Below are 12,984 nucleotides of genomic sequence, written 5' to 3'. Positions count from 1 at the left end.
TTGACTATAAGTACTTGTGATTTTACTAAACTCATTTTTCCACGTAATTATTGTGTTACACTTTATCAATAGTACTAAAAAGGTGAAAATAGTTAAATTTAAATTTGAAGGAAATTACATACATTCCAAAATTGTAAATGGCTTACCTGTACAATAAACAGCACAGACCTCCACCTATGAACACATCTCGAAAGGACCACCTTGGTCATTGCAACCAATCTTTAATAATGGCAGACAACCAGGGAATAAAGCTTTACTGCACAATTTACAACAACAGAGACTAGAAGTGACTGAAAATTTGTCTCCACAAAAGGGAGAATTAGCAAGATTTTCTCTAAGTAGACCAATATAGAACGCAGCAATAAAATTAATACTGTCCAAATCTGACAGCACTTCTTAGTTTGAAGACCATAGACCACTTATTGTCTGGGTTCAAAATATGTGCTGGTAAAGCTTGACTTTTGCTAGTATTCTCTCATATGTCTCTTTTCCTCTTAAAATGTTCTGTGGTTACTGCTTTTGGAAACTATGACATTAATTCAGTTTTTGGGGCAGGAGGGGAGTTTGAGGTTTCTTTTGGACATGTTTTTTTAGTTTGGCTGTGTTTTTGGCTTGGTTTTTGTGGGTGTCTTTTTTTTAACAAAAACAGATTTACTTTTTTTTTTTTTTTTGGCCAGCTGCAAAGTAAGATTCAGTTAAATGTGTAAAAGTAAAGAGAATTCAGTCCTCCATTAGTACACAGATCTAAATAATTAGAAGAAATCCATTAGAGAGCACTGGAAATTTTTTTATAAGAAAAATGTAATTCTCTGACCTTATGATGACCTGCATCCAATATAAATTCTGCACGAATACTATTATTTTCTGGACTTCTGTAATCAAATAGTGAATTGGTAAGGTATGTCATTCCTTTCATGCTCAAATTTTCTCCACAATTAAAGAAGCATGCCTCCTTCATGAAGCAGTAGAAAGTGAAGTAGGAAAAGAAAAAAAAACACAGTCAAGTTAACAGAGTAGTTCAATTCTGTCATAACACAAATATGACACACACAAGAGTAGTAACCCTCAAGAGCATGTCTCATTATGAATGAAGATGAAACAAAGAAATTAATTTAATTCGTATAACACAAGTTCCTGTCCACTCCTTCCCCATTTTCAAATCAACAAAAATTGCCTGAACCAATGAATATGATACAACTCAGGATATAGAATATATTAGCTGCATTTTAACAGCAAATAACCTCAGATCATCATCACTCCAAATCTTGCCCCAATCCTCTTCTCTATACAAACTTGTCACTGCACTCTCCTTTTCTGGCTGCCCAGTCCTTTCAGATGCTGTATTCATCATCTTCAAGGCAATCAGTTATTTCCATGTATGACCTCATTGCTACATGATCATTCTTTATTCATCTAGATTTTAGCATGCCTCCTCCCAGACTTCTACCCTTCTGAAATCAATACAACTTTCCTAACAAGAGTTAATTAGAGTTATTATATCCAAAAAAGTTATTTAGGAGGTTTACTTTTTGCAACTATCTATTCTCAATCACAGGCAGAGCCAGAACCTTTATGAAAGGACCAATCCCACAAGCACAGCAGTACACAGACAACAGGAAAGTAGTATCATCACCACTGTCATAAAGCAGATACTTTCCTAAATTCCTGGACTAGAGAGTGGCAGAAAAATGAGTAAGAATAAAACCCCAAATGTTCCTTATTAACTAACTTAAAGGAAATTATCTTCATTGGTCAGAGCATGGGGCTAATAATGCCACAGCTGTGGGTTCAATCCCTGTATGGGCTATTCACTTAAGTGCTGGACTTGACTTTTTTTCTGGGTTCATTCCAAAAGAGACTATTTTATGATTTTGTGAAATTCTCTTGCTCACCCACTCACCTCAGTCTAAAAAATCAGTTCTCCCAAGATTTTATACCTGACAATCTCAGTTGCCACAGACAAGGTGGCTGTCCACTCTCACATCCCCAACCACATCTCCCTTGTCCTTAACAAGGCCAGCATTGCATTTTTACAGTTGGTTCATCCTTGCCTCCCCAGCCTCTCCTTCTGGAAAAGCCTGTGTGTATCCATAACAGCACACCAGTCATGTAGTGTGTCCCACTGCATCCCTAAAATCCCAACAGTGTCATACTCAGCAGTCATGTCATAATATTTTCTTGTTTTCTGCTCTGCAAACACAAACACCTGAGATGGGTGCCAAGCCATGATGCTCTCACAGGGGAAAGGTAAGAAGCTGCCCCATCACATCTATCATAATACAGTATACAATTTCCCAGATTAGAAGATATTTGACATAAATACAGGGACTTATTTTCTTCCATATTCCTTATTTTCCTTTTTAGAATACTTTACAAGAGTTCACAGAGCACTAACATCAAGTTAACAGGTCTCTTCTTGGCTGTGTTATTTGTTTTTATTTAAACATAGATAATAGTTGCTGTTCTCCAATACTTTAGCGCATTACCCTATCTACACATCAACTGAAAATCATCATTATTGAATTTAGAATTTCATGTAACACTTCATTAAATAATTTTATATAAATAAAGTAGTTGACAGTGATACCTGATTTTTTCTTAAACAATTGAAGATTTGCATCTATTTAAAATACAAGAATTAATACTGTCTAACTCCTTCACTTCATACTGCTCTCAATCTCACTGAAAAGTGAGGTAAGACTCTTCCAGTATTTGTGCCACATTTCTATTATTTTCACCATACAGTGTTCCCATTTTTCCCTTCAAATCTTCAGCTGATTTAAGTACTTTCAAAGATTTTCAAATATATTTTAATTTGTCATACAAAATCACAAAGGCAACAATGGGTTACTGTCCAAAAAGATTTTTAAGAAGTCTTATGTTCTGCCTCTTCTCAATCTGAGATATTTGTCTTTTCAACTCTAAGGAATGGACACTGAGTTCTGTATCACAGTAATATCCAAAAATCACAGCTGGTAACAGCAGTCTTCTCAATTTTTGCAATCAGATATTTTAATAAAGGATAACAAAACTGCTTACTGAGCAAATCAACTGATATTCCAACATACTCACTTCATCACTCCTATTCATATTCTCTTCAAAATCTTTAATTCCCATAATTCCTTTAAGGCACATAGCTTGGCAACCAACAAAACCTATTTGGCAATCAAAAAAAAGTTCACCTTTCATAAGGACCTAGTGAGGAAAAAGAAAAAAGTGATAAATTTTTAAGCCTTCTATTCCACAAGAAATAGAGAAGATGGATGAAAATGAAGCAAACTATGCTTAGTTTATATATTTAGAGTTTTAATAAACAGCAATCATACAGGGCACTTGAAAGGAAGGTATTACTGTAGTATTCAACCACTACAACACAGAAGTTTAGAGAGTTATTTTCTACATGATTATTACAACAAACACATACAATATGACAGAAAATGAAAGATCAGCAATCAAATAATTTAAAACTATTTTACTGGCAACTATTTAGTACTTTGCTTAAAATGTACCAAAAAAGCCCTGTCAATGTAAAATTACCTCAACTGTAGTTCCTTCTTGTTCCCAGCATATAACTTCTTTGGATTTTACTTTCTGAGGGCTGTAATAACTACTTTCAGCTTGCATTTCAGTGAGCTACAGAACAACAGGATAAACACCTTATAAAAGTCAATATTAGTATTCAATGACAGTATGGTCATTAATACACAGAACTGATAAAGACAAAGTAAACTATGGGCAAAAATACATTAACTGTCAGGAAACAGGTGCAATTAAACAGCTGTAGCACATTATCCATATCCAGAATGTCTCATGTTCAATGTCGGTTTGAAATACGCTATAACAGAATGTTTAAAATCCACTATAGTATTTTCAGTTTGCTTACCTAAAGAGAAACTGTGTGAAAAGATGAAACAAATACACAGCTGCACTATAATATCAAATAAGCTTATAAACTGCTGTAAAAATCCATAAATACTTGATTTATTTTCCCCAGAAAATAATTAAACATCATTATAATACTGCAGACATATTTTGATTATAACCTTACACATTTTTGTTTCATGTCATGGCAATCAAGAGCAACATGCATTTATATTTCTTGTATGATTTTGATATAAAAATTCAAAATGAGAAAACAAGCACAGGTTAAAAAGCACATAACCTACAGCTAAGATAAAAAAGTAAAAAGAGGCACTCTATATTGAATATATTACATCTGGCACAAAAAATATGCAAGTTAGTTTATGGTGAACAGATTAAATACTCCAAATTCTAATTTTTATAAACTAATATCTAAACACTCTCTTTGTTTTCAAGACTGGATACACATGGATGCTGTTTCAATTTAAAATTTTGTAATCTGAATGTCCAAGAAAATTGGATGAAAAAAGTCACTGATCACCCTTCACCTGTGTGCAATTATTGCAGAGGAAAAGCAATTAATTGATTAAAAGAACTCAGAAATTACAAGAAGAGTTTTCACCATTATTAGAAAATGGTACATTTAATTTGGCATGATTTTTAGCTGGAATGATATCAACTATTCAAAATGTTAATGCAGAAACTTGACCTTATTTTTTAACAAAAATATGAACCACAGATTAATTCCATACACTCCTTGCATGCAAGCAGAACAATGAATTCTGTTTTCCTCCTGTCACCATATTAGCATCATACATCACTTCACATTTAAAATTTCTAGAATGCAAAATGTTACATTTTGAGTAGTTTTTAATCACTTCCTAATATAAAATGCGTGAATTTGCAAATGAAGCATTAGGAAAACCCTCTCCAGCAAAACACATGTTCAAAAAAATAAGTTCATATTATTTTTAATGAGTTTTCTTGCATGAGGAACAAGAGCACAAAATTACTACTGTATGACATAGTGTAAAAGAAGATACTGAGCCATGATAAATGAGAAACTTGAACTTTAGTGGCTTGTTCATTTTCAAGTGGTGTCCCAGGAATATAATTAATGCAGGGGAAAAAATTATATTATTTCTTTTTAACGTCTTTTAATGAAAGCTGAAGCAGATTGACACAAAAGAACACAACTGAACACTTGAATGCTGTTGATATCTTCAAATTTTTCAACCAAATTTTTCAGGAGGCTGAAGGCTTAAAACATCAACATCCCCACAGAATATCTACAGCTTCCAAAGTCACTTGTCTCACCCTTTCTGGCAGTTGCTGAGCAGCGAAATGCCCTTCTACACCACTAAACAAAAAAAAACTAAATTAGGCATAAAGCCCCACAAAACATTCTTGCGCACAGATGTCAAGCCAAACAGGCAGAAAAGGGACAGGGAGCTCCTGATGGTACTGAGTATAATCCAGGCACATAATTTTTGTATGAGATTTACAAAAGTCTTGCAGTTAATCTGAAAGGCTCAAAGTCATAAAAATCACCCTAAATGACTCTATGGCAAAGTTCTGACCTTGATTTAATATATGCTTCATTGTAAAGCCAAGTGCCACTTGGCAAAATTATGCACATAGAATTGCTTGCAAATAGTTTGAAACATTACAAGTATTCTGCTAATTCAATACTTTAATTTCTAATTTCTGTCAGTACATCTCAATATTATAGTCAGACTCTCTAAATTCCCTTCTGCAAGCTTACAAAATATTAGAAGGCCAGCAACAATTTCCAGCTGTGCTTAGAACTTACATTAAATCTTTCTCTACATATACTGTTTATAGTTCAGCCTATATGTACTATTTATCTTTTTTTCCTTCAATACAATTTCAACCTCTGGAAAATTAATTCAGCATTATCAAGTTAAATTGGTATTTTCACATACAATAGTCCAAAAAAGAATAGTCTCTAAAAATTCCTCCAATCCTAGCTCTAAATTAGAGGGGCTTTTATAAAGAAATACATATTTGTATAAAGATTAGATGGATAGAATATTGCAGTGAACATTCACGGAATGCTTTCAGGCTTTTTGTCCCATCTAAAAATATTAATCTAAGTAAATTAAGTGGTTTCCTTTGAACATTAAAAAGTTCACACTCAAATTCTAAGCTCAAATAACAAAAACTACTCACATTGCCATTATCAGTCCAGTACGATGGAAGAGGAATTTTCAGCTTTCACATTTCTTGTTATTCATTAACTTAATACTCCCCTCATAATACCAACAATACTTGTCTTGAATCAAACAGTATTTGAATGCTCAGGAAATCTTTATGCACTTCCTCAATAAGTCAAATGAATCCTTTATGACACAGAGAAATATTTACCTTAAAAGTCACTGTTGCCTTTGTACAGTAAAACCCAACTGAAATAATAGGATCCTTGAGGGACTGAGACTTCTGCTGTTCTGCTGTTCCATCACCAATTCCACCAGAATCATTCTCTTCATCATCATAACTCACAATAGCAGGAACAAAAGACCAAGCCCAAGAAACCCATCCTTGTTGCTGGTCATCATCTTGATGGAAATAAGGATCTTGACTAATGTACTGTGTAGGATATTGCATTACTGAGCTTGCTTCATCTTCTGTGCCTTTCAAAACAAAAATCAAGCTAAATTTCAGATAAATCATACTTAAAAATTTATTTATTAAATTCAAATTTATGGTATGTGAAATTTATCTTGGACTGTATTCCACACAGCATTCACTGATACTTGGCTTATAATCATAGAAGTCAGTACAAATTTTAAATTACTGAATATGAGTTTTCAAGCACTTCTTTAATTCATTAACATTTTTCTCCAAAAAATATTAAGGGTCTTTGCCATAGTTTTAGTATCATACATCTGCAGAGAGACCAGAATTTGGCATCTATACCAGAAGTCGTCAAGACTGCTTCCATTAAAGTCCTTCTAAAGTTGTAAAATTAAATCTGACTAAATAATGATATTATGATCTTGTAGTTTCAAATTTTAAAATTAAATTTAAAAGTACTTCAGTTACAACAGTCTAATGCAAAAAAGTGTAAATACAGCACAGATCAAAGATATCCTATGTTTAAAACTAAGCTTTTCAAATATTCAAAGATCAAGTTCATCTAGGCTCAAAAAAGCTGGTATCCATCTGTGAGTCAAAAGTCAAAATGTTGGTTGTCTCTGAAAATCAGCAGAGACAGCCTGCAGAGCAAAGCAAGAACTTCCCCAAAGATTCAAGTCTAAGACTCATGATATAAACAGGTAGTACTGCCTGTACAAAGAGCACAAATAGCTTTTATCTGGTTTCATCATCACTCTTGCAGGACTCATAAGGGCTATTAAATACTTCAGAATTACTATAGGTAGTACAGGATGCAGTACTGTTCCTGAAGGTGAACATTATGTTCAATGAATCATTTAACTGAGAACAGAAATAGCCATATTCCAATTCTATTCATGTATTTTGAATCTCAGAGATCCCATTTTTACGAGTTTCAGACCTTTTACTGCTTAGTCTAACTAGTCTTTAGCATTTAACTCTCTTTATACTTGCATAACTGAAGAAAGAGGAATAAAAAAGCACTCCTGAGAATTCTCTGCACATGCCTAAGAGGCAAGGGCACCTCCTCTCACAAAGGCAGTGCAAGCTCCCTTTCTGCTCTCCACACAAGTCTCAAGGAGCAGATTTAAATCCAGGAGCAAATCTTGAAACACAGCAAATACAGAAGAGGTGAACACAGAATCTTAAAAAAAGACAAGGGGAAGAACTGTCAGCTGTAGAAGGAAAAAAACTGACACTGATCATGACTCAAGTAGTTCAGTACAGACTGCTGTTGGCAAGCACAAAAAAAATGGTGCAAGGCCTGGCAAAAACTGTAAAAAAGGTGGAGCTGTAGAACCTGGGTCACACATAACATTTAGTCTACCTGGCCATAAATTTCAGCCATCATTTAGCATACCCCTTTTTGAAGTACACAGAGAGAACAGTAAAATATGCCAAGTAATTGTTTGGATTATCATAGTTTTTTAATATTTTGGAAAGCATTAAAATCAGCACCATTTTACCCTAGCTCCTCTATCTATATACTGTGAGACAGAAAATTGAAAGAGGAAGCGATATCTATTTTCTATCACTAAATTAAAACTACTACAGCCCCTATACAATCACCAAACTTAAGAAAATATGCACATCAGCCTGATAAAAAACACACAGCATCCTCTAAACACTACAAACATAAATACATTGTAAATTCATTTATAACAACGAATATATGAAGGAGAGTATGTACTTGGGAAATACAAAGTCTCTTTGCTTTGAACTAACTACACTAACCACTTCATTACCGGTAAACATATTGGGCAGTGAAACATAGTGACAAAACCCGTGTTTTACTTCCATGAGTTTGTTAAAGGACAAAATGTTACCCTGCATCAGGTTTCTAAATCCATTTTTTCTAGCCATTCATAAAGAGTTCACACTGGAAGTCTTGCTCCATGATGCAGGGCAGTGATTCCAGTAAAGAAATACATTTTATATATATTACAAGAGCGCAGTTGACTGCATCTCACTGCTTTCATGCTCAAATCATGTTTGACCTTCAGAAATTTACTTTCTCTTAAAGGGTTTGAGATACTTATGTGTAGTAGGTGTCTGGAAACTGGCATCTCTCAACATAAATCTGGAATTAACCTAGTAGAAAATTACTCTCTTAGTATTTATTTATTTCTCTGTCTCTACACATTTTCAGCCAGGTATGAGTGATCCAGCCTAGCCTGTGGCTACATCAATACAAGTGCTGGCACTAGAGGAAGAAGGAAGGAATGCATCCCTGCTGGCAATAGCATGAATTTTCATCTCATTGCATCAGCCATGAAACTGTATGAAACTTGAAGCTTAGTACATGCTTCAAGGACAGAGATGTAGATGTTCATTCTTGTGTCACTAAATAGTGTATACATTAAAATGCATTTTCTTATTCACAATTTGTCTCCTATAAACCAAAGAAGCTACTACAAATTCACAACTAAGACACTGGAAACAAGTATAAATGGCATGCTCATTTTAGCCTGTGTGTGGCAAAATATTTTGCAGTAAAGATATAAATGGGCTTCTAAAACTGCCTCTACATCTCTGCCTTGGCCATCCAACAATTGCCATCTGTCTTGTGTTCTGAAGGAGATAGTTCTGTCAAATACACATAATCATATAATTAAGTACAACGATAATGTTAGAGGACAGCATAGCTGAACAAAAGCTGTGTAGGAAATTACAGATTTCTTTTGCAATCTTAGTCTTATCACTGACTCTTCTGAAAAATCTTATGTATAACAGTGTGGATTTACATGATACTATTTCTTTTTGAGATAGCTGTCTTATAAAAAGCTAGGAAGTCATACTGATAGTTGTTCAAAAGAATGTAAATGGGACTGACCAACACCAATGACAATTCAACCTTCCCAAAGGTATACATTAAAAACACGGATGACAAGATGGACTGCCAAAGATTTTACATATATTTGGATGTAAGACTCTCAAATTTAATTCTAGATGCAAAAGAGACTGAGTACTTGTAGGCAGATGCCTTTTAACATTAATCTTTGCTTAAACTACATTTGTATCACCACATTTTCACACCTTAAACAAAAGAAGCCAAGTAAAACCTGCATAGCACTGCTGACTTCTGTCCTCTTCCACAGTTAAAGCTTCCTTCCAGTTTTCTCATCCCAGTTACTCTGTCTCCAACCCTTCTATTTTTTCTTCTGAAAGTCATTGCTTACCCATCCCAGCTGTTCTTATACTGACTCATATAATTTCTCCATTCTTTGTGTGTCTTTCCTGTAGTCAAATAGCCCTATTGCCTTACCGACTCCAGGAATGCAGCCACAAAATTCAAGCAACTCTAGATATATTGTAATTCTCTACGGCATAAACACTTAGCCAAATCTGGGGGAAACTTCTTACTAACCAAAGAAAGATCTTGATGATACAGAGACAACCCTCTGTCTGAAAGCAAGGGCAATGCAGCGTTTCAGAGAAAACTTCCTGACACTTTCTCCTGTAAATAGTACAAATCATTGCTTAGATACAGAAAGTTATTAAAATACACACTAATGATTTTTCTAAAATTTGTATGCTTTTAAAGTCTCAGCAGAATATTAAGCCAATATTTGCAGAATATTAATTCCTTCTAATCATATGTCTTGTGTAACGAACTCATGTTTGCAATGCAGAGTTTCTAGTGCAGAAAACCCATACTTAGAGACAATAAAAGAGAACTATTTACAGATATCTTATTTGTTTTCTCATTTCCACACAGCGGTAACATGACAGAGAATTCTACATCTGAAATAAGAGTGAAACAGTCGTCTGTGCCAAACAACAGTGAAGGCCATATTTGGAAAAAAACTTTTCACTGCTGTCATTTACCCATCATGTATCTATTTCTCTGAAACCAGAGAAGACAGCAACACAGAATTTTTTAAAAAATTACAGTCTCCTAATGCAAATTAAAATGATATATTTCTTCAATAGAACATAATGAATTTATTCATTTATGCATAGCTTTAAACTGCTGTAATATTATAAATTTAAGCCTAGCTTAAGAGAGATATGTCACCTTCAAATGAAATTCCAAGAATTTTATAGGTGAGGTAAATTTCTCTTCCTGTTTCCCCAGATTCAAATAAACCTTGGAAAAATAACCAAAACTTTTGTCTTGAGGAGATTAAAATTAAAATACAAATCTCTAAATAAATTCAGAGAATTGCAGAATAAGGTGGGTTGGAAGGGACCCACAAGGATCATTGAGTCCAACTCCAGGCCCTGCACAGAATCACCCCAAGAGTCACCCCATGTTCCTGAGAAGCAGCAGATGGGAAGTAATCACACAAAGGTAAAGAAAATTCACCCCTCATCAGTGCAATTCTCCTGAAAAGATCCTGTTGCACTAAGTTATCACAAAAGATCACACAGAAGAAGGAACACATGTTATATGAAAATAAAAAGTTGAGACCAGACAAGGTAAAAGGACAGAACTATGGGAAACAGTGCAAAGTAATACTTCCTTGCTTAGAACAAGTTCTGATACATCTATTCTCAATGACCATTTTCAAAGAAATTAAGAAGCACACTTTGGCTTTTCTCTTATTTAGCTCAAACGTGGTTGTTGCCCATTTCAAACTCGCTTATGGAAAGGTGCCTTAATGCATGATATATTGACAGACAAATTCGAAGTACCCTAGAGTGTCACAACTCCCAAAATGGTCTTCTTAGATCATATTTAACCTCAGTTTAATTAAGACCATCAGAATTCCTTATAGAACATAACATGAAGCATGTTAAAGCACTGCATCCTTAGCCAGTACAATGCCTCTAGCAAACTGCAGACTATCAAGATACTTGGCAAGAACTAGACTTGGATATTTACATTTGCAAAAAGCAAAGAAAGGAATGTTTTTAACATTTCTTCTTACAAATTAAAAACTGTACTCACCTGTGATATTTCCCAACATATCTTTAGTGTGGCAAATCAAATCTTCACTTTCTCCATCTTTGAAGTTGCCTATTTCTCCATAATACAGAGCAATCCCAAGCTGCATTATACGTATAAACATAGGAAGCTGCTGATCGGAGATTGAAAGTTTCAAACTTTCAACTAATGTGTGAATCTGTAACAGGAAAACAGAACAAAAACAAATAACAACAAAGCTCTGACATCAGTAAAGCCCAGTTTTAAACCATACAACCCTGTATTCATTAGGTATGGACATTTTATTTCCAAAAATGAGATTTGCAATACAACAGAAAGCAAAGGGCTGCAAACAAAGCCTACCAAAAACTTTCACTTGGGTTGTCACACAAGAGATCTTCAGCTGAAAAATTAAGTGTAACATGTTTTACATACACAGAAACATTTATGTATTTGTTTTTTAAAGTTATTGCTGAAGAACTTTCTCAAATGTAAGTGATGTAAGAGCATTTAATAATTGTAAGAGCATTTACTAATGCTCTTACAATGCTGTAATTTTATTTTCATTATAGAGTTTCTTTAAAACCTCTGCATGCTCTAGATAACCTAGATATCGAGGTAGTATATCTAATAAACTCTAGATACACTAGTTTTAAAATATAAGGTCCTTCATTTTGATTCTTTCCACTCCAAACATTGTTCCAAGTGGCCAAGTAATGGGGGGAAGAATTAATTCCAACTGCAGTGCAGAAAACTGGCTCCTCTGAATATTCCATTTCAAACGTGCAGTTAAGGCACCTTTCACTAAATGAAAGAAAGCTTTGCAAAGACTAAAATTGTTGGCATGAAAACTTATCCTTCTTTAAAAATTTTAGCTGTTAAACAGCTAAATACTTCAAAGTATTTTGAGTATGTGATCATTCTATAACATCAAAGTCAAACAAGATAAGAAAGGTACCTTTCATTAAGTAAGAGCTGCATAAAATAAAATTATTGTACCAAAACTACTGTCCAACATTAGAGATATTTTCAACTCCAGGTCCAGTTTTTCTACATGCTGCAGGCGAAAATCATGGAAATTAAAAGTAATTACATACCAGTGTTGGTCTTAAGGCAATCCAATTCAAAAACCATGTAAAATTACTTTGTAAACAGTATAGCACATCCATTGGTAAATAATATAATAGTAGTAAAATCAGTATTTATATAAATACATGCTAATACTTTCATATGTGCAAATTAATGAAGTCTTAGCCCGAGTCATAGAGAATGAGTAATAACATTATATCAGCTGTTTACACAGACAAGATGAAATATGTCAGGTGTCAGAATTATGCTATTTTTTTAATTCTCTGAGATAAAAAAGCATGTGAACTCCTAAGATACATTTTAGAAATCAAAATTTAATCCTTGCATGCCAATTTTCCAAGGCCAGTTGATTTAAAGCTGTTAACAGCAAACCTTTCCTGTGAAGAAGAACAACAGGATGGATAAGGAATAAATCTCTTAAGATGTGGAAGGAAAAATGAAGGGTTGCTTTGCCAGAAGCCTCTTTAAAGGCACACAAAGAGCATATGTCCTAGAGGAGGACAGGAACACTAAGCAGCATTGTAGGC

At 34.1% G+C, this 12,984-nt stretch overlaps 1 protein-coding gene across 1 annotated transcript in view; it reads right to left on the bottom strand.

The window, feature by feature from the left end:
• VPS13B (vacuolar protein sorting 13 homolog B) overlaps positions 1-12,984 on the bottom strand; it is a 431,388-nt gene that overhangs the window by 366,433 nt on the left and 51,971 nt on the right. Inside the window, exons 7-11 of the mRNA XM_005423449.3 lie at positions 11,393-11,567; positions 6,250-6,515; positions 3,538-3,633; positions 3,073-3,195; positions 815-952 (exon numbers count right to left, since the gene is read on the bottom strand). Of these exons, the coding sequence (XP_005423506.1) occupies positions 815-952; positions 3,073-3,195; positions 3,538-3,633; positions 6,250-6,515; positions 11,393-11,567 (798 nt within the window). The remainder of the gene's footprint in view (positions 1-814; positions 953-3,072; positions 3,196-3,537; positions 3,634-6,249; positions 6,516-11,392; positions 11,568-12,984) is intronic.

The sequence above is a fragment of the Geospiza fortis genome, unplaced genomic scaffold, assembly GCF_000277835.1.
Source record: "Geospiza fortis unplaced genomic scaffold, GeoFor_1.0 scaffold200, whole genome shotgun sequence".
NCBI classification, from domain to species: Eukaryota; Metazoa; Chordata; class Aves; order Passeriformes; family Thraupidae; genus Geospiza; species Geospiza fortis.
The sequence above is the reverse complement of the archived record's forward strand: the minus strand, read 5'-3'. Positions and strand labels throughout refer to the sequence as shown.